The 23251-nt window shown below is 40.3% G+C and overlaps 1 protein-coding gene across 1 annotated transcript in view; it reads right to left on the bottom strand.

Moving 5' to 3' along the window:
• The window catches only part of adgrb1a (adhesion G protein-coupled receptor B1a), a gene marked incomplete at both ends in the record, with an annotated part of 111842 nt that overhangs the window by 76990 nt on the left and 11601 nt on the right, over nucleotides 1-23251 (bottom strand). Inside the window, 5 exons of the mRNA XM_083919010.1 lie at nucleotides 1051-1215; nucleotides 2392-2556; nucleotides 2980-3147; nucleotides 5600-5704; nucleotides 6461-6619. Of these exons, the coding sequence (XP_083775136.1) occupies nucleotides 1051-1215; nucleotides 2392-2556; nucleotides 2980-3147; nucleotides 5600-5704; nucleotides 6461-6619 (762 nt within the window). The remainder of the gene's footprint in view (nucleotides 1-1050; nucleotides 1216-2391; nucleotides 2557-2979; nucleotides 3148-5599; nucleotides 5705-6460; nucleotides 6620-23251) is intronic.

Raw genomic sequence — 23251 nt, 5'->3', positions numbered from 1 at the left:
TTTGGCATCATTTATGGTGATAAGAGATTATTGCAGGTGCGTTTTTTGGATCTCAACAATATCACCTGTGTGACCTCAGTTAGCAGGTGAAGAGTGGGTATGTTTTGTTAGCTCCGCCTACCCTGTTTGATGGACCAACGATTGCTGGGTGATAGAAAATGTCTTACTAACTTATTATTTTTTTCCCAGGAATGTCACCACAGACCCAGTTCATAGCATTGTATATGTAAGGGCCATGGGCGCAATCACCATTGTGTTACCTCACTGGGTGATAGATGATTACTTAACAGATATTTATTCAAATGCTTTAAATGCAATCAATTAAATTGACATCATTCTGAGATGACTGAAAACTGGTGACAGTCTGACAACACATTCATCAGTGTAAACCACTATGAAACCCTAGCAATGTAGCGTCTAAGTGATTTTTTTGTAAACGTGGAGTGAAAACAACTGCACAAAACTTCAACTGACTGATAACAGACCCATATAAGAACTTTATCTGAATCAAATGAAATCAAAGAATATATACACAGTCAATGATAGCTTTCAGTACTTGACAGTTTTCGCTCTTTTTGCTTTAGACATATGTGGTTTGCGCCAAGAAAGTATGGTGTAATGATTTTTAAATAAAAGGTAAGTATATAAGAAAACAAAAAACTAAAGCATTCACAGTAAGCCGGCAATAAGCTTTTCAATACCGTACATGACTTATTGCATGTTAAGAAGACACATTTATTTGAGAAATGTGGGATTTAAACATCTCTATAATATCTGTATTTAAACTATACAGTAGATACTGTAATCATCAAATAAAGGTCATAGAGACCAAAACATGTGGATTTCTACATTAAGCAGACAGAGTTCTTTTAATAGTTTTCAAGATTCTACTTCCTTCCCAATCACCTTTTACACATTCAGGGGTGCGAGAGTGACAATAAAATCAATATATATATATGGTAGCTTCTAGTAAATCAGATGTGTAAGAGCAAGAAATACATTTTTGGACCACAGTAAATTGATCTGGCTGTATCCTTGTCTCTGTCATACCCGGGCACTCCCCAAGGAAGCAATCGACGGTCTCCAGCCATTCTCCTCTGCACTCAGAGCCTCCGTACGAGGGGCCGTTACACTCCCTGGTTCTCTGCGTGGTCCCATTGGAGCAGGAGGCAGAGCAGGAACTCCAGCTGGACCATTCATTCCAAACTCCATCCACTGAGAATGGCCAGGGTTGCCAACAACAGTCAAACGGGAAAGACAGAGCATGGACAATGTCCCTTATTTGCATTATTCATTATGGTGTTCATTATGGTGATATATAAATTAAAAAGCATTTCACCATTAAAGTAAAGTGTTGCATTTCTTGAGTGCACTTTCCATACATGGTGCTCACTGCTGAATTTCAAATTCAAATCTTCTTGTATTAGCCTATTGGTGTATTTGTATATACCGAGCGAGAAATGCATGTGCTGATGTACTTCACATACTGTAGTGTTTTGTTTAGGTCAAATATTATAATAGGCTGTGTGATAATTCAATACAATTTATTGTCTTTCAGTGGACTGGTATTGTGATTAAATCATATATCGAGAATTTGTGATATACAATTAGGTTGTTTGATTGATAATAATAAGCACATTGTTTCTCTTTAAATATCGTTAACAAGTGCATAAGGAAGTATGTATTAACCCTAACGAAGCATTGATCTCACTTTAGATCCAGTAGTTGCAAAAAGCTTAGTAGTACTGAGTGCATAATTAAGTGCTAATAAATGTCATATTATTATTAAAATAAACAATTTTATGATGCTATTATAGACACATTTTATAAGGACACATGAGGCCAACATTACCTATTAAGTAACATTGGTCAATGACCTCAATATAAAATGTTACCACAATCTAATATCTGGATAGAGGATATTGGTCATATCGCCCAGCTCTAACATATATAGACCAGCTTTAAGAGTTTAGTGAGCTTAAAATCAACCAGTTTGTACAAAGGCATGGGCAAAATTGTGTATAACTGTGCACTCAAAGTCAAGGCAAGAAGCGTGACATTATAGAGGGATGAGATGTGTTCTCAAAGGCATTCCTGGCGTTTGTACAGCTATACGCTCAATAAAAAGACAAGTAGCTGTGCTAAGAGTTGAATACAGGCACGGTTCTGTCATTCTACATTGGTCTGCAGATAGGGACGTGCTTTCTCAGTACAAAAAGTCCTGTTCAGTACTGTCGCCACAGTCATACTTGGAATGCATTCATATGGACAACAAGAAGATTGTGGACATGGGTAGATTACCATTAGATGGATATGTTCACTACATTTTAAGGCTGAAACCTTTAGTTTGATTTTTTATTTCAATAATTAATGAACAGATGTGTTTCTTACCTGGACAGACAGCTATGTTGCAGAATTTGGTCTGTTTCTCTGGGCCCTCACAGGCATCTCCCCCAAACTGTGGGGGGGTGCAAGTTCGCGTTCGGGACCTGTAACCTCGGCCACAGGTTGATGAACACAAACTCCACGGTGACCACTCGTCCCAAGCGCCATGCACTGCAATCAGAGCAGCTAGGGTATGATTTATAGACAGACAAACACAGGCCCTCTTAATACACCAAAACTACTCAAGAGAACTTAACTGAGACACTGAACTGTACTGACGATTATAAACTACTCTGCTGTTAAGCTTTACTTGGATCATCTATGCCAATCCGTTCTTGTGGGATAAAATCACTTTGCAAGTTGAGGAGTCTCCCTGCCTGTCTGCATGTAGGAGAGCCTGACAATACTGTAGAAACCCTGATATTGTAGCGGGAGTCATTCTGAACTGCAGGCAAAGTGAGGGAAGAAATAGATCCAGGGGCCACCATCTGCTAAGTGCCTGAGGAGGGGGAGTCAGGTGGGTCTGTATGGTTGAGGCAGGGTCCAGGAGAGGGCTGGGCGAGCGCAGGAAGGTGACAGGGGCGGGGGGCTTACCTGGACAAACAGCAGAGTTGTTGCAAGGTCTCTGCTCGCGCAGTGGCCCACTACACTGGGTGCTGTAGGAGGAGGACACACAGAAACGAGTGCGACTCTGCCAGCCCTCCCCACATGTGGCAGAACACACACTCCACGCTGACCACTCCTCACCTGAAGCTGAGTCTACTGAGGAGGTAGGGTGGGTAAAAGATAGGAGGATAGAGGGAGAAAAAAGAGGAAAAGGAAAGGAGAGGGCCATAACTAATTATCATGCAGGATGCAGCCTCTGTGGCCAAAAGAGGAAGGGTTGTGATGTGATAAAGGGTAGATTCTAGCTGTGACACATTTTAGGGGCTGCCTCCTTCAAAGGGAGTTGGATGAGGCTGTCCCATTTCAAGGTTCCTCCAAATGTGGCTGATAAATGAGGCATTATATTGCAGCCATAACTGTCGGTCCTTGATGGCCCTCAAATTCCAAACCATTACACACTGGTCACTTGAAAAGACAATGATATGAACTTGCCAGAAGGCTTTACTCCTCTGTAGACCATTTTATTTGGAAAGAAGCTGCAGGCCCAGCTCATCTAACTTCTCGTCTCGTCGAAGGAGGCGGCCCCTGAAATGGACCCTAACTTCTTTTCTGCTTGTTCTTCTTCATCTGTGGGGCTCTGATGTCATATCCTTTGCATTAACTTCCACGGGAAGTAAATGCCACTGGCTTAGGATATGTCAGTCATCTTTTCAATGGCCATGACTGCCGATTTGATGGGTCAGTTGACCAATTACGGAAAGTTGGGCAGCCACAGCTAGGGAAGCAGGCAGAAGAAAACTAAACAGGAGGTGGGGAATTGATTAGCAAATTAAAGTGATACTTCACGCAAAATCTATCTCTTTGTATCAAACCTGCACACCCTGTAGGCTTGAAAGATTTTTACTTTACTTCTCTCCAAAGAGCACTGGGTGTAGTCAGCTTAGATTCATATCCGTTCCAATGGTGACAACTATTTTTGTTGGACACATCTCACAATACCCATAGAGACAACTTTTGCAGTAAATCCACATTGCCTCTGTCCATCCATTGGCTCACCTTGTTAAATATGGATGAATGCTGACACAAATCTCAGCTGATAATAGTCTCTGAAGAGGCTAATCTTCTAAAGTAATATTTCAACATGTTGGGGGGTACACATATTTGCGCTCTTTCCCAGAGTTATATGGTGTCATTGATACCGTTCTCACACTCATAAGTAATGCGCAGGTGTAAGGACGGAGTTGAAGCCAGGAGGTGATTAGCCTACCTAGCTTTGCATAAAGGGATAAACAGCATGCCAAGCTATTTTCAGAAAAACCTGCCAACACCTCTACAGTTCATTAATTATTATAGTGCTGTACCCAAATGAGATTTATAATTTCAACCACATTACCATAGTCAAATGCGACCCGTCACACCTTCATAAAGAATCAGAAATAGTTGTACACTCCTCAACGAGTGGCAGTCCATGGAGTCTGCCCTGGGGAATTCAACTGGACTGGACAGGGACAAACACTTGGTGTGGGAAGATCCCAGCATTTCCTCTGAAAAAGCCCGGGCTGAAGGTGGCTCAGCACCCCTCCTCACTTTTCAGGGCCTCAGACTTAATGCTTGCTGTGCCCTTTCTCAGTGCAGGGAGGGATAACCGGGTGGGCCACTCTCAGTACGTCAAGGATCTTCTGCAATATCGGCAACCTACCCGAAACACAGACCCAGTCTTGTTGACCATAATTTGTAGGTGTATATTTTTTGCCATGTCATCACCATTATTGTAGACCACCTGTTGGAAACACTGTTCAGCACGCTAGTTCTACTTGAATATAGAAAACTAATTTTGTAATTTTGCATGCTGACCAAGAAAAAAAAAAAGTATTAAAACTTTTAGGAAGCGGCTCTACGTTGGCATGCATCTTATTTGTTTAAGTTGTCGTTAAAAAAGTTAAATTTCTAGGTTTTTGGCCCGACAGCCACTTTTTGTCAGCAGTAAAACTGCCATGTTTGTTATCTTCATACAGTATAGGCACAGATATAACAAATGAAAGACACAGGAGTTTACCACTAAACTTCAGAGGTGTTGGTAGGGTAGGTTCTATTTTTTAACTTTGGACAGAATCAGCCTTGCTGTTTCTCCATGCTTCTAGTCATTATTCAAAGTTAGGCTAAACACCTGATTTTACCACCATATTTAAGACATAGACATGAGACTGGTATCTAATGAAGATAAAGATTAAGATCTATTGGAAAGATAAAGTAGCGAATATGTGCCAATTTGGATTCAAGATTAAGTGCTCGCTTTTCCTGATTTTGAGTGGAGTATCACTTTAACAGAGAGGGAGGACTCCATTTTATATAGTGTTTTACAGACAGGGCGCAGTGTCCTGTTATGACCTCACATAAAATACAATCTCACTATGTTCAGCCAGGGTCCATGTTGGAATTAGTCCATTGCGGACGAGACACTGCTTTGGGAGATTTTGATGGATGTGTACAAAAGTGAGTGCAACTCTCGTTTGTGGTTGTCATTATGTATATATCTTACATGTGTGGTGGTCACCCAAGCTGCCACAGTGACTGATGCATGGGATCCCTCTGCGTCCTGTTGTCTTACCTGTCTGAGGGATCGTCTGTCCGCTGCGGGGCTTGTCTACGTCTTCTCGCTTGCGACTGTCCACCGAGCGAAGCGATTGGCTGCGAGAGAGATGGCGACCTTTGCCTAAAGGGGGTGAGTCAAGGCCGGGGGGAGGAGGGGGCGGTGGTTAGCAAGCAGAGGTCCTTCATTAATGGCTTATATTTGGGACACAACCGTGACGTGATTGGTCACCCAGAACAGCATCAGCCAAACTTGGGACTTTTGTAGTGCTGTCGGTATAAATGTGCTGTAAAGGTGTACAGTGCTCATTTTTATGTTTTGAGCTGTTGTGCAATCATTTGTGTCTGAGTCTTCAAATGCTTTTGATGCCAGGACTAACTGGAAAAAACACATACACACATCTACAGTAATGTCAATATGCTGCATTTGTCAGATAGAAACATACTGCTAGTCAGGAAAACAATTCAGTAAAAGCACTAATACTTCTTGGTAAATAGCTTGTACTTAATTATGCTCATGTGTCGATTTCCTGTGTCATTTTAGCCATTTGTGAGTGTATGTAATGATTGTGACATACTGTGCATGCATGGTCTTGAAAAACATTGACCATGTCCTTATTATTTCTCATCGATCAAAGTCCCCTTTCCAACATGCACTCCTTAAGTCAAAACACTGACTTATAGAGGATGGATACACAAGTGGATGAACAAGATGTAAGATAAAATAAAAAATAGTAAAAAGAAATAGTTGTAAACAAACACTTTGCACACTCCTGAGGCTCATATTTAATCACAACGCATAAAAAGGTCTCTCATTGACAGACATTGATGTATAGAAACATTAATTCAAGCACACTCAAGCACAGAATGAGGAGCTCACCGCTGCAGGTCTGTGAGTTGCACGGCCGGCCCTCCTCCACCACACCTTCACACAGGTACGAATCCTCTGGAGGTGACTGACAGGTTCGAGTCCGGGTTTGAATCCCGCCTCCGCACTGGCTGCTGCACTGCGCCCACTGACCCCACCCACTCCAGCCACCTAAAAACACACACCAATTGCAGTGGTCATTCATAAAGCAATGTATTTTGTCTTTCTTATTGCTGGAATCACCTTTTGAACTAAGATATTTATATTTTTAGAGCCAATATTTAAACTTCATTGAGTGGCATATGCGTAATGTTTCCAAGGTGAAAACTAATTGTTTAAATTATGCGGATATGTTTAGATGATGCCCTTTGAACAAATACACAAATAACATGATGCAGATAATAGGTTTTAGGATAAAAACACAGAGGTGTGGATTGTTTTAATTTTCATATTCAGCCTTTTTTTTTTTAGCCAGTTTTTTACCAGATTAGTTGGTCAGATCAAGTCGAGCTGAAGCTTGATCAATTTCCCACAGGTTTTAGCTCATGATCAGATATAGAAGCCTGGACTCAGCACAACTTAACAAAAAGAGGAAACTGAGGAGCTGAATATTAAGTATTAATATGTAAAAATAACTTGTTCTCTAATGTTGATCTCCAGTATGTGTGTGTGTATATATATATATATATATATATACATATATACTAGATACTGTATAAATAAGCAAACTTCACAATTAACCTGCTACACAATTGCATCGAGCATCATAGACTGATGGTATGTAACACTGAAAGGGGATCCAAAGGGAGATTTTTCCTTTAAAACAGAGGTGTGATGAATGCCATTGTCATTGTGAAATTCCCTGTTTGGCCATTCTGATTTAATGCGCTCCATTAAGATGTGTGCTGATATGAGGAGGACCGGGTAAAGAGCTGCTCTAAATGGCTGCTTTTCTCTTTGTCCTGCACAGTCATGAATGTTTTATAGCAAAGACAGATGCATTTCAGTCCCCACAGGCAATGGGAAATATGTATTAATCTGCATGAAGAGAACATAAAGTTGGCTAACATCCAGGCACACACGTTCTTAATTACTCGCGAGTCACTTTAATTTGAGGTGAGGCCTGGGTAAAGGGAGGGCACTGCGGAGGACACTTGATTCAGTCAGAACATTCACACGTACACACAATTTCTTTACGGAGGTTTATGTAATCTTACCATGTCAGTGTGACGAGTCAAACTTTATGGATTGAAACAGACAGATTCTAGTGAACAAAGTCCAAATCTGTAAACTATTAAATTTCCCTTCAGAAAGGAAATTATCAGGCACCAGTGATCACAGTCAATATTTCTTTGTTGTCAGCAGATTGACCTAGTGTGGCACAAGTGTTTACTTATGGCTGTGAGATTGGATTTGCTCATGTTGCTGTGACCACACTTAGTCAGTGCATAACCAGTCCAGTGTAGGCAGAAATTGACCATATTATCTACTGGAACAACAGCAACCTCTTTGACCAGTAACATGCTAATTCCAACTAGCAGAGCAAACATGAAGCTTCTCAATTAACTTGTGACGGATCAATAATTCAACATATCAATTATTATATACATTGGAGGTCAAAATAAGAGAACAAATTAGATTTGATTAAATATCTGCTGTGGCTATTCCACTGCTGTACTAGCATGTTTTTCAACAAAAACCTTTATTTTGTGAAAAAAAAGTGAGGAAAATTAGAGAACAGTAACCATTGTGTCAGAAGAGAAGATTTAAAAAATGTGTTCTTTGGGCTATACGATTCATAAATGATTAGGAAGTGTAGAGGCTCTTGCTTTGAATGACTTCAGCACATCTGCACCCACAGGACATCACTAGTTTCTCACACTGCTCTGGTTTGATCTTGGTCCATTCTTCTTGCAGTCTCTTCCACAGTTCGGTAACTGTAGTGGGTTTCTTAGACATTACTTTGTTGCCCAGGATTTTTCCAGAGATTCTCTATGGGGTAGATGTTCTGTTTGTTCTCTAATTTTGATATCCACTGTATTTTGATGTAATCTCTCTTTAGATGTAGTTATGGAGATCTGAACAAGCTCATATTTTGTTCTGTCCATCTCGACTGATGTGGGCTAAGAGGCTGTAAAGGACCCCTTCTGTAAATACAATTGTTGCTTATGTTAATACTTAATACAATATAATTATTATATTATTAATACAATATAATTGATACATGAGTCTAATTTTAAGGTGTTAACCCCTGGCCTCTAATCAAGTCAGAAGGGTGTGTAATATGGTTTGAACTGTTTTTGTTGCACATGATGAATATTATTTGTTGCCCATTATTTGTTAAGATGCTGCTTTAAGCCCACATTTACTGTTAGTTTCACCATGACACAGAACTGGATTAAAATCACAAAATATTTCTTTAATGACCACCAATGCCTCCTTCAGGACAAACTTGTTGTTGATCAACTGCTCTGTTGAGCACTTGCATATGGGGAAATTTAACAAACTTTAGAGGGCATTAGTCTTGCTTTAGATCAGGACATGAAATGTGAATCTCTGTGTGATTTATTATGTTATGTGGGGACATATTTTCTAGTGCACTCGTGTTTACATAGGTGACACACAATGCAGACTACAAGACAACAGAAAGCTGCATTTATGCCAGTCCAGTCACCAGAAGCGTAATGTCGTTACCATGGCAACAAGTTATCGCCGTCATTCAGTGACGTGCAAACTTTATAATGCCTGAAGAAAGATGTAATTTCTAAAGTTAATGAAAGCAAGAGGGAACTCAAAGAGGACAGAGAGATAACCCGACTCAATCTGTGAGCTCATATCGCATGCTGTCTTGTTGAATGTCAATGTAGTTTTATTTAAAGGATGAGTCTGGTGATATTCTGTAGTTTTCTTATTGCCCGCAAATCTTAAAAACACATCACTGAGTGATATGTACCTTCATTACTCTGAAACAGCAGGTTTTATTTAAAAGTTAATCTAACATTAAAAAAAAGACGCTGAAAATAGTCCCCAATGAATGCACTTTTTTTCTACTGTTTGATTAATATTTGAAAAAACACAGTTACAAGCTTTAAGAAATGACTGAGCCTTTTGGAACAAGAGCCTTTATTTATAACTTTAAAATGTTCATGATGTGGGAGAGTAGTTTTGTCTGCCCTGAGTGATGTTTGCAAAGCTTCTTGCAAGAATTTGTACAGCCCTTACTGGCTCTGGATATTGACTGTTCTCTGACCCTGCTGACTATTATTTGATTTCTCAGAATAGGTTAATTGGTTAATCATTATTATTTGATATTATGCCACATATATTTGCAAAGTACACCAAATCTGGTAACAACAATATCACTGATAAGCTTATACAAACAAATCATGTACGCGGTTATTACCAATAAAATTACCCCCCTCGGTTTTCCATTTGCTTTCCCATTCAAGCATCATAGAGCAGCCATTCCCATGTAAACAGTATGCATCTTTTACTGCAATTCCAGTGTTTCTGGGATGGAGCAGAATAACCTTCAGCTGCTCTCCAGAATCATTCTGGGTTTATTGTGAACAAATATGCTTTATGAATACAGCGGAAGATTAACTGCAGTTTGGAGCAAAGGACAGAAGCTCCTTCTGTCAAATGAAAGCTTTGGCAAGGCAAGAGAAAAAAGGGGGGTGGGGTCCATTTACAGATAAGATTCATGCTTCTGCAGGGGGAAAAAAGGCGAAATGACAAGACTGAACTTTTTTTTTCTTTCCTGTCCAATAATCAGGGAGGAGGAAAAAATGGGAGGAGAATAAGACAGTGTTGTCTTTCTCCCTCTGCAAGGACATCACATTATGTTCTCAATAATTCAGAGGGGGTGTTTTTTGTCAGAACACCCCGGGTAGCCTCCTGAGTCCAAGTCACCTCAATAATCCTTAAACTCATCCTTCCTGCTTCACCCATCAAAATCCCTGCTTTACTTTGACCTTCAGCTTTCTTTCAATTACTCTGTGTGTGCATAGCATGGCTTTGCAGTTAACTGAGTGCATGCATGTGCATCGTGCAATTATTTGCGTATGTGTGTCTGTAATGAACTTCCTGAAAGTCACCTTCACCTCCTTTTTGGAGCGTCGGGATGAGCGTATGGGCATCTCCCATTACAGCTCCAGTTCCTGCAGCTTGAAATTGTCAATAGCTGCCACTAAAACCCCCACCCCACCACTGAATTACACACACACACACACACACACACACACACACACACACACACACACACACACACAGAGCTCTTATATATAGGGTTACTGCAGATTTATTGATTGAGAAGTGTGTGTGTGTGTGTGTGTGTGTGTGTGTGTGTGTTTATGTGTGTGTTAGTGTGTTTCTGTGTGTGTGTTAGTGGGATGTGATGAGAAGGGAGGATGGTTGAAATATGATGTTGAAGTTGACACCTACTGTGGAAACAACCAGGCAGCCGGGGAGGAGATTAAGAAGAGGGTGATGAAAATGTAATAAAGACAGAGACAAGAGGACCAAAGGAAATAATCACGAAAACATGAAATGCAGGCAGAAATGGGGTGATTAGTCCACACAAAGCTGTATGGCTGAATGAAGGATAAGGCGAGTGCTGACACCCAGAGGACAGAAGCAGTCAACTGCATGGTGGAGATAACGAGCGGTGAAAGGAGAGAAGGAGGGGAGGGGGGGAGATGAAGGCAGACAGGAAGAGAAAGAGTGAAAAAATGTTCGGACAGATAAGAGGAAAGGGAAATGAAAAGGGGAGGGGCGGGCTTAGACTTATTCCATACTGAACAGGATGTTAGAAATCTCCCTCAATTACAATGCTCATGTTTAGTATCTTCATAAAAGAGGGAATCATTTATTTATTTATTTTTATTTTCAGCAGTGAAAGATAATAGTCACTATGTGATATTTCTTAGAGAAAACATGCTTTTGTTGTCATCACTAATATACTGGATGCGCGGAGGAATGCGTTAACCAATGTATTAAAAATACACACCCCTAGTAAATGATTATACCTATTAATACATATTATATTAACAAAACACTTTAATGCTTCCTGCCGTTTCTACTCTGTACATTTTAAAAAAAGAGGACACTTTAACACAACTGCATCGATCAGTCTCTTCCTGTAGAGCGGGAAGCTTAACCTGTGGGTTAACACACCACAGAGCGCCCAGCACCCAATCAGCTCCCCTGCCGGGTCATCGGTGACATTCAGCAAGCAGTCACCAGCACATCATGCCACCATTTTTCCTCTGTTATGCCTGATTTTCTGTTCAGAGGAGTTTAATTTCATCCTATTATTTTTCTTAAACCAGGACCAGTATTTATGAATTGAAGCTGCCAATTTTTCAAGCTAAATATATTTTTTGTGAAAAAAAGAAAAGGGCCAGTAGTGTAAAGTGCTCAAAACAAACTACAGCATGTGTATTCGTGATGAAGTAACGTGTAGGCCAGCGCAACAGTGTTGCTAACTGATGTGTTTTGAATAGTTAACAATAGGGCTCACAGGAAGACGATGCATCAGACTCTAGACACACAACAGTTATGATGACCACACTCATCTTTAAAGAACAAATATTTCTGGTGTATTGAAGCTTATTTTAATTAACCATCATTACTATTGGTGATTGTAGTAATTATAATCATTGTAGTTACCAATGTATTTCAGAGGTGCGGGAAGAAGATGACTTTGAAGTTTGATGCAGCAAGAAACAAGCAGGTAGACGATCAGACAGGTTGTAAACAAACCAACACTTTATCAATGATTACAGGGAAACTTCAACATAGGAGTATTTTCACATGTTTTAGCGTCAAAGTAAATTATGTTGATGCCAATTTTTGAGATTGTTCCAGTATTGATTAAGCAATGCAGCCAGAAGCCCCGAAACTGGCTTCTAATCCTTTGGGGGGAATGTTGCACCGTCAGTTTATGGCAACTAAAAATGCTTGCTTTAGGCCACTGACAGGCTCGGATTGTTATTATGTCAAACCAAGTCTCGCTCACTCTGAAATCTTGTGTGGCCTTTCCCACATTTTCAAAAACCAGCGAAATATTCAGCCATGGCGTTGAAAATTTATTGTATATAGCACTAAGCTAAGCTCGTTGTACTGCAACCCACCAAACTCTCTCCGGCTCTCACTCTTGTTTCCACCGCCGTCTTCTGACAAGTCACCTCCTATGAGCTTTACCCTTTAACTTACCTACTGCATAGGCAAACTAAGACCATTGTAGGTCAAAGCTGAACTCAATTTCCCTGGTGCTATCATATTTTCTGTACTCATTTTCCCTTTTGACTTTTTTTTTCTTGTTGAAACAAACTTGCAGAGCACAATGTTATCACTGATGGGAACGCTGGATTGAAGTATGAAAAGAAGACCTTTAATAAAATGCTGCGTCCCTGGTTTAAATCAAACCCATAGCCCTTGATCCATGTCTTCTCTTTCCTACAACAGATGGAAATGCTCCAGACAACAAGTAGAAAGATGGCAAGTTCTCACCCTGTTTCCTCCACTCTTTTATTCTTGTCAGTAAAAAAAGAGCTTATGAAACAGCATTTAGAGCATCATGGGACATTGAATCTCTCCATTGAAAATTCTTTTAGGAGGGTTAACAGTTCCTTCAGGCAGGATGAGGCCGCCTTCTATGCAGGTTTTACTCAGTGTCTTCACACCACATTGGAAACATTTCTCTTGTCAGATAAAAAATAATATCAAAACACAGTGACTGGCTAAAATCAGGGAAGGTTATCAACACATACAGACCCTTACCAGACATTAAATAAATAACTGTGTTGACTTCATCAACCTGTAGAACAAATGGCTGTTGGGCTTCCAAACATAGATGTCTGTAACCTCAATGATCCATAAATGCTCGGCTCAGACATGAATGGGAATTAACAGGGCTGCATTGGTGAAGGATGAGTGTTTTTGCCCCTTTAACTCCCTAGGAGACAATAACATGTCATGAATTTTAATAAAATGTGTAATTCTGGTGCATATATTATTTTAAAAAAAAACAATAAAATGTGAGGGTGAGATGTATGATTTCCAAGTTTTTTACATGCTTCATGTAAAGCTCGACAAAATAATATAAAAGTGGTAGAGAGGGTGGCTAGGTGATCAGGCTCTGGGTACACCCACATCCAGGATGAAAAAAAATTGTTGAGATCTGCTTAGTTCACACTGCATGACTTTAGTCCTGATTTTGCAATTGCTGACAGTATTTGGAGCTCCCTGACAAAAGCCCCAGATTAGAGCCAAATCGACACTGGCTCTGCGTTGGCTGTCGCGCTTTGTGTTCAAAGACTGCCTTGCAGACACATTCCAGATATCTAGCAGGCTAAATATTTAGACGTGTAGAGGATCCTGTCAGGGAGCAACAGCCAATGAGAGTGCAAGACACATGTTGCGGAGACCTGGTTTACTGTATATGTTGCAGAAAAAAGACTATAATAGTAAACATGTGGAAACAGGTTATTTTTTGTTTTTTTTGTTTTATAGCTGCAAATAAGTGCAGCAACAACTTAGAACGCTTGTTACTGGCGGACATTCAGTTTTGGAACAAAGAAAAATAAATAATTTCTTGCCTGATTTTTTTGTGACAAAACATAGTTTGGAGACCAGGCATACTCATCAGTGATTCTTCCCCTAGATGGAAGATCTTGAAGTGTGTGACTGTCTGTGTGTGTATGTGACAACCCTATATTATGGTATTTTTATAGCAGGTAATATAGCAGTTTAGTTTACATGCATGTACTATAATACCTCTTTGTAGGGAAGGCTATATGTATTTGAATCAAGCTGAATGTGTAGTGTGAACAATTCAAATTCAATTCAATTTTATTTATAGTGCCAAATGCAGCGATCTGATGACTTTGATAATCTTGTCGTGTGAACTTAGCTCAAGATATACGCCTTGGATAGGTATTCATGTATTAATGAAGCTAGGCAATTCCAATTTGCAATACTGTGTTCTAGTTAGCCAGGCTCTTGTGTAATTTAGGTTTTCATTGCTTGACTGCGGGCCGTCCATGGCGGAGCCGTTTGCACATGTACGAGCACGAGCGTGCGCACGTGTACGAGCACGAGCACGAGCCCTACGGCAGTAGCGTTATGTCTGCCTGTTCGGACATGTAAATAGAAGGACGGACCATGCGCGGACATTTAACAACAACAACAATGGCGGTGAAAGGTTCAAGTTGGTGTGTTGCGGAGGTGGAGTGTTTACTGCAGATTTGGTCGGATGAAAATATTCAAAAACAGTCGACAAGACGCACAAAAACTCCGAGGTCTATGGAAAGATTTGTAAACAAAGCCACACACACGCGATCAATGCGCGTGACGTGTTACGGCGTGATGGCGTATGGACAGCAAGAAGCATTGGCCGGCCCTGGCAGTGTGAGTACAAACGGGGCTGGGGCGCGGGGGGAGAGGGAGGGGGGACAAGTACCCTAAAGCCCGGGTCGCGGTCCGGGAGGACAGTGTGACTACGCTCTAAGAACTATATGCTGCCTGGATGATCGGTTCAAGAACAAGACCTTTGTCTTCTAAATAGTCAGTGCATGTGGTCTTTTGTGCAAACCTTGCACTGCTGTGATAATATAACAGCATTCAATTCACTGAGTGGTTTTAAAAGTGTTGCTCAAATGTTCCAAGACCTGGCCTAGTCAGGTCCCTGTTGGGGTTTTAAAGAAATGTGACTCAGACACCTACTCACATAAGAAACCAACATGTCAAACTGCCAGCACATTTCATTACATCGTGTCAGAAAGGAGCTCAATTAAAACCCTTATATTAGTCAAATTCTCCACTCACAAACCAATCTGACTATTAATCGCACACAATCCAGCCGATCGTTGAATCGGCTGAATCTGTGTCTTCTCTTTAACCCTATCAGCCGAGGAGACACAAATCATTACACCCCTCACCTTCCGCAGCAGCACCATCTCTGAAACACTCTGTTAAAACCCATTGTCTATAAATACATATCATGGGGCCGCTCTTTGGTTTCAGTTGCAGGTCAGCCAACCAGACATTTCAATTCCGAAGATGAATGCCCCATTTGAGAGGGAGCGATAAGAAAAGGTTTAAAAGGTCCTTCACCACGGGGATCAGATGCTTTTCTTTCTTTTTCTCCAGTCTGACTGACAGCTCACAGAAATAAGGCGTTTTACTGGTTTCCTTCTCAACACACATCCATCTTTGGCGGAGACGACTGCTGTTAAAGCCTCCCTGCTCAGACTACAATTGGGCGCTTGGCTGATCAACTCCGCAGGCTTTTTTTTGTACGTCAAACAACTCAATTGTAATTAGTTTGAAAGTCTCTGACAGCCGTGCTGCAAATTTTTGTGTGTCTCTGTTGATTTTTTTTTACAGCAGTTAAAGAGCTGCTAAGAGCTACTAAGAAGCACTTCATCTGCAGCTTGATGTTGTTTACAAGTTTTCTTCCTCCCAGTAACCCCGAAACACTGGGCATCAGGTTAAAGTGTTCCTATGGGAACTGCCAGAGCCTCCGTGTCTATTCCCTCCATGGACTTGAGTGGATTCCCCACCCCCGTCAACCTTCCCCCACATGGCTATTAAGACTGAAAATCGCCCCCGCTGTGCTCTAGTGTGTCCTTAACTCTTTGCAGCTCTTTCATTCACTCCATAGATGATGAATGCGTCATTGTTTTGTTCTTCTCAGTGTTTCTCCAAGTTACTTTGGGAGCGCATTAAACTGCTCCATTTAAAACCCATACGGCATGCTACGGTATATGAAATATATTCAGAGGTGTCCAGGGATCACTAACCTGTAAGCCTCGGATCCTCTGACACACACACACACACACACACACACACACTGACACACACCTCTGAGCAATGCAGTTTACTCTTCCCACGCTTTATAACACTCTCATACATCAGAAGCCCTTGTCTCCCCACACAGTGTGGGATGTGACTGCATTGTGACTCAGAGAGAGAGAGAGAGAGAGAGACACACACAGACTGAGAGAAACAGAGAGAGAGAGATGAAGAGTTGTCAGGGTGCTGCTTGGGGTTCACCCTGGTGGGCCATGAAGGAGGAGCCTCGCAGGTCACTGTGGGTGATTTACGTACAGCTGTTGATGTGTCGACGGAAGTTCTCAGCTCCCACCTCACCTTTGGTGGGCACATCTATGAACTACCCACGACTAAATTTGTTTCATGTAGTTAAACATGTTCATTACACTTGCCAAGTCACACATGGCCATATTAACAGAACATTTTTTGGATTTGGTTTAGAGTTCTAAGTTCCCAAGCAGTGAATTCCTAAACCTCTCCTTTTTTTTTTTTTTTACATTGTGTCGGATTCACCTTCAACTGTCTTAACTGCACAGCAATTGTTCATTTCAACTTGATGAATGGCAACTGCTAATTACTAGATGCATGTTTGTGCGACTTGGTCATTAGCATAATCGACCCTCCCAGGTAATCCTAATAATAATATTAATAATAATATTAATAATAATAATAATAATAATAATAACACATGAGGATGCCTGTTCCACTCGATTTGTGGGTAAGTGTCATTCTAAAAAACTCATACAAAAGGGGAAAAATTAAAACTAGATACTGTGAAATCAAGTCTTGAAACTGAAATCAGCAGATAAGAACAGAAACCAATTTGGCAGTATCAGCAGTGATACTACAGTCAATGGGAGACTCAAACAAATTATAACCAGTGTTAAAACAGTCACGGAAATAAAGAAAAAGTGACAGTTCATGTTCCAGAAAAAAAAAGAAAGAAACATGGTTAATTAAAAATGTTCATGACTTTTAGTGGGGCCCATTGATACTTCACCTTTGTGGCAGTTTTGTCCCTTTTCTTGTTTCAACATGGCAATACCTCCATGCACAAAGCCAGGTCCATAAACACATGATTTTCCCAGTTTGGTTTTGAAGAACATCACTGGTCATCAGAGAGCCAGCACCTTTGGGATGACGACCGTGTGCCTGACATTATAACCTAACATCTGTGTTGGGCCTTACTAATGCTCTTGCTCTTCACTAATACATTTTTTTTTTTACATCTTTATTAGGGGCTTAAAACGGTTTTAATTTTTTTTTTTTACCCGTGATCAATAAAAATAGTAAAAAAAAAGTGCCTATACTATACCCCAAAGTGGCAACAAGCAACAACACGCTGGAACACACCATCTATATTTATGTGAATCTTTTCAGTTATAACTGGAGGCTGGTGTGTGAACAATTTGGCTAGACATCACACCTCAGAATATGAAACCAATGCACAGCTTTGTATCCTCCGCATGTGGAACATTTCTTTTCATTTCTGCAGAATGTAATATCTGCAACAAGTCTCCTGCCAGATTATAAGACAGCCAAACCTGTGTTGGCAATGCACATAAGCCTTTAAAATGTATGAAATGAGTAAGGTATTATAAGAGTCTTTCAGAAACACACTGGACTCGTAATGCTGATTGACCTGTATTGTGTCTGGATTAATTATAGGCTCTTGTGCCACATGGCAGCCACTGCAGTGGATAGGCATGCATTTCTTCTTTTAGTAATCTGAAAGCTGACAAAATAGCTCTGCATTTAAGTTTGTGTTTTGCTCTGCAACAATAGAAACTCTGCATGAAGAGTGGGGGTAAAAAAAAGAAGGAGAAGAAAACATTCAATGTAATAGCTGAGAAGACTGAACACATCGAAGATGGTCTTTTGAGTGTTTGCATTCAATTTCATATTCATTTTCATTCGTCAAATACAGCATTATATTTTTCCGTGGCTGAAATAAAATGCTGCAAAATAGAAATTGAAGAGCAAGCCCAGAACTCTCTCTTCCAGTCGTGTGGAAATGAATGAATTCTTTAGATTTTGGCATCGGACAGTGCAAGTCAGCAGAACGGTCAGCTGCAATGACCAACACTTATGACAAAGGTCTTGAAGTCACAATGAAAACCCGTTATGGAAAACCAAAACACCAACGTATCATTTTCTCTGATGGGAAATGTTGAAAACGAGTGTTTTGACATCTTAACTAAAGCATGTTTTAACCAACAAGATAATGGGTTGTATGTTGATAATACACAGCAGTTAAGCTAAGCTCTGTTTTTCTTTTTTCTTTCTTGTATTGTCTTATCAATAGAGTATCTTTTAATAGCTGCACATGATTGAAATGATTTTCACACTTCACATAGGAATATTATGGGACTCCTCCACTGAGTTGATCTGAGCATACATCGAATTTGGCTATTGTCGGCCACCAAAGATGGTCCAAGGATAATTGATATCCTTTAACAAGCAAACTATCAAAACGTTAAAACCAAATTTATTTTCTAAATTGAATGCAGGAGTATCAGCACAACATGACAGTGCTAAGACCACAGATATAGTTCATCAGTGATCCTGGGAGAATATATTAAGCTGAAACAACTGAAAAGATTTACTCTCAGTCACGCCGCTGGGAGACTGAGCTGCACTAACACAATGTGTTCTTTTGAATACCCAAAAATAATTCAGTGTAATTTTCATTTGAGATTAGATTGAGCAAAATAATCTTTAGCCGATATGAGAGCAATGAAAGGATAGTCTATCAAGCTCATGAATGAGAAACTGTGAAAAAACATAACCTTATCCTGCTGTGATGCTTTGATGAGAGATACATTTGTAAATAAATCAAGCTAAAGTAAAAATACAGAAAAGAGGGCAGCTCCTGGAAGTTGACTATAAACACATTGCATAGACATAGACAGAGCTGGTACAAAGACAAGGCTCGGCCTGATGTTAAAATAATAATTTTGGGAGTGTCAGATGGACTTAGAGTAGCACGCAAACAGCATTCAGGGTCAACTAAAGGCAAAATGGCACGCATATAGCTTCATATAAAATTCACAAAACACAGTGTTAAAGTAAATACTCCATTAGGTCTTCCTAGTCATTTCCTTAATGACAAGAATAAGGTTATAAAAAACATGAATGGAGTGGTAAGTTAATATAATTCTTACTTTTGTCAATGGTTGGCCTTATTTTGCAAATTCTATTAAAATAATAATTATTGGCAAGTATTAGGTTGGTGTATGAGGTAAAGTGTTGCAGTATTTGTTTCTTGCAAATCTATTGTAGCAAAATCCAGAAATTAGGCATCAACTAAAGGGCTTGATATTGTTTTAGTTAAAAAGACTGTCTGTATCACCAGAGAACTAAGCAGTTTCCCCATTTTCATATGGATATTTTTTAGGACAGAATGGAAATTGCAAAGGTTATCCAACTTTTTAAAATGGGAGATGGATACAATATTACTACAGACCTGTGTCTTTGCTTTCACTTTTTTTACCCACAAAAAATGTATACTTTATTGAAAGTAATAATAGTTGAGAGAAAGACAGCTTTCGGAAAAATCGACGGAGTAACAGAATAAATGCTAAAAAAAATACAAGCTACCTATTGGAGCTAAAACTGTTTTCACTGTTTCCAGTCATTGCAATGAGGGGCAAGCAACGGAGGGGAATCAGTTTTGAAGGTGCCAGGGGTATGAAGCGGTTGTCGCCCACATGAACAAACAGATTTTGCTCTGCTATCCAGAGTTCAACGTGCTGAACTTTGGGCGGTAAAAACGCTTCGTTTTAATAAGAAACCCACTTTATGGTAACGTAGTTGACAGAGCAGTTACCACATAGTGATCTGAAAACAGCTTAACTTCTGTACTGTCGTTACATTAGTTGTTTGGGGCTAACGAGCAGTATGGGAAAACAGGCTTGTGGTAAAAATCTGCACAACTAATGTGAAATGAGCACTTGCTTGGGTCAGGTTCGTTCGCTCTGAACACACTAAGAGGTGACGTTTGATGTTTTAGGTAGAAGACAATCAAATTAAACTTCTGTGTCTCACTGTCTGTGGTTGTACAGAGCACCCCCCCCAAAAAAAAAAAAAAACAACAAACAACAACAACAATACAACAACAACAGTTATACAGGATACATTACTTATGGTTAGTTTGTGCTCGTGTGATTTGAGGTGGACTAATAATTTTGGACAGTGATCCGTTAATGTATAAAGTTCAGTTAAATGGTCTGATGTTTGTGTGTATCTGTGTGAGTGTGAGTGTGTGTGTTGAACGGTGTCTGAACATTTTCTGCCTGTGTGTGTTTTAGAATACATCGAACTTGTCTGCACTAATGAGTTCTTTTCTTGGACCTGGCAGGTTTTGGCCAATATGTGCTCAGCTTATTGTGGGTGTGTGTATTTGTGTGTATTTCCTGTGTCTTGTGTGAGTGTGTGTTCTGACAGTGTGTCACCTCTGGGTGTCATTCCAGTGATACCGGCAAGGAGAGCAGCCTTTACAGCCGTCCCGCAGAGCCACCGCCTGCTCTTAACAAGGACACAAAGGCATGCAGATACAACAACACACAGCGACTCTCACACACACATATAAATAGACATCTTTTCCACCCAGCTCTGCACAGCAACAATAACCTCATACATTTGAGCATGCTCCAAGTGATTTATCTTCATTGTCCAAGTCATCAAAACTGAAAAACGACAGTGAGACAGTCGGACTAGCATTGAATGTCCTCACACTCAAGGAGACTGGCAGCATGAACACACACTGGTTCTCTAATCACAAACACACACACACACACACACACACACACAGACACACACACACACACACACACAAACGCACACACGCACACACACACACACACACACACACACACACACACACACACACACACACACACACACACACACACACACACACACACACACACACAATTTCACCCTTCAAAGATACAATGCCGTCTCTCGTAAGCACTTTTCTGAGGTGGAAGAAGCGTTTCAAATCTTCTAGACTGTACCGGATTTTGCAAAGAAAAAAAAAAGAAAATGAATTTAAAAAAAAAGAAAAGTGTCTGATGAAGTGTAAAATAGAGGAGGAAAAAGGGCGAAAGAGCAGCGGGGAACAGGTGAACGGTTGCAGAAAACACAGGGATCCTTATTGTGCCCTAGCATCATCTGCCAACCATTTTCCTGCCGTCACACATGACATATTGGGGAGGTAAAAAAAAAGTTCCACTTGTCTTTTCTCTAATCTTCACACTTTTCTCTACGGTTGGAAATTGATGGTCTTACGTAGGGCACTTTTTCACACGCATACATTTGACTGCCGGCTGTGCTCATCCTGGAGCAGTGCTTTTATCGTCACCCTGTAAGTAGCAGCGGTAAAATTGCTTAATTAAAGCATGAATGTTTAATAAACCCTCAGGCTGTGTGGAGAGGGACCTGAGATAGTCAATTGACAGGCAGCCTTGAAGAGACAGACAATACATTAACTTGCTTCACACATACTTTAAGTTCAAGTGAGTCCTTTGACAGAGAACAGGTGGAGCTGGTAAAGGCCAGAAATGTCATGAGCGGTGAGTACACAGCCCTGAACTGTTTTAAAATGCTAAGTTGTTCACTTCTGTAGGGCTGTGGGTGTAAGCTCCTGAGCTAATAATTAACCTTAACCCCAGGCTGGTTTGCTTGAATTTCATTACTTTTATATACAGGCTTAGTCACTAAATGTCTAAGCTAGGTACACAATGTATTGTCGAACAGGCCACGTTTGCATGAAACAATTTTGGCATTGTACATTTAGAACTGTGCGTAACCCATACGGACATGTACCTGAACACTAGATCTATTTTGTATTTCCACCACAGACATTACACTTTAATGTAGATGGGGTTATTATGGGATGGTAAGAACTGTGTCACCCATGTAAGTAGCATATTGTTTCCTCTTGACTGGGAATGCAGTGAAACATCTGCACCAACTGTGGACTACAGTGTTTCTCACTCCACATTTTAGTATCTGATCAGTGTGCTACAGTAGGCAACCAGAGGGGTAATGGAAAAATGGGACAGAATGGTGCAATCCACAACTTTTATTTTTTTTAATTGTTTTTAAATTGTCTTTCAACTGTTCTAATGTGTAACAAACTGAACTGAACTGCACAGGACTGCTTGAAGGAAATTAGGTTTTAAGCTACCAAAAATGTCATTGAGTTGAGCTTCAGAAGCCTACAATTCATTTGATTGAGGAAATATGAAAAAAAAAATACAGCTAAGAGTTTTTGTGTGTGTGTGTGTGTGTGTGTGTGTGTGTGTGGGGGGGGGTGTTAGTGTGTGTGTTACTGGGTAGCCCTGCGCATCCAACTGGGACGCTCCAATACGGGCGTTGTTTAAAACGTGGGGAACATGTGGTTTACATTGTGAATTCAAACAAAACAACAGGGTTAGGTTTAGGCAACAAAACCATGCAGTTAGTGTTAGGAAAAGATTGTGTGTGTGGTTAAAATAAGTGCATTTGTAACATTACTACAGTGTTGCAAGAAACATGAATAGGAGATCCTGGGTGAAAGCCCTGTGTTAGTTTTAACCATCCACCACCTTAACTTCCTCCATACACAGAATTTGTCCCTCTTTATATTGGAGAACTTGTTTATGCTAATATCGGAACGAATGGGCTTAAAATTATAACCCCGGTGCAATTTATACAGATGCTCAAAGGTGCCTTGTGCATCTGTATCAAACGCAAAGGGTCATGACAAAAAATCTGAATTGAAAACAGTAGGAGTATTTGTCTGGGAATCACAAAGGTTTGTACGAAATGACATGGCCATTATTCTGGCAGATGTTGAGGTATTTAACAGGATAAATGATCACACTGACCTGATGGTGGCACTAGAGAAAACATCACGGTATCACTAAAGTCAGTTGGATTTATCCCCTGGGCACTAATAATGTCTATACAAAATTTCAT

Source organism: Echiichthys vipera (genome assembly GCF_963691815.1).
Source record: "Echiichthys vipera genome assembly, chromosome: 8".
NCBI classification, from domain to species: Eukaryota; Metazoa; Chordata; class Actinopteri; order Perciformes; family Trachinidae; genus Echiichthys; species Echiichthys vipera.
The sequence above is the reverse complement of the archived record's forward strand: the minus strand, read 5'-3'. Positions and strand labels throughout refer to the sequence as shown.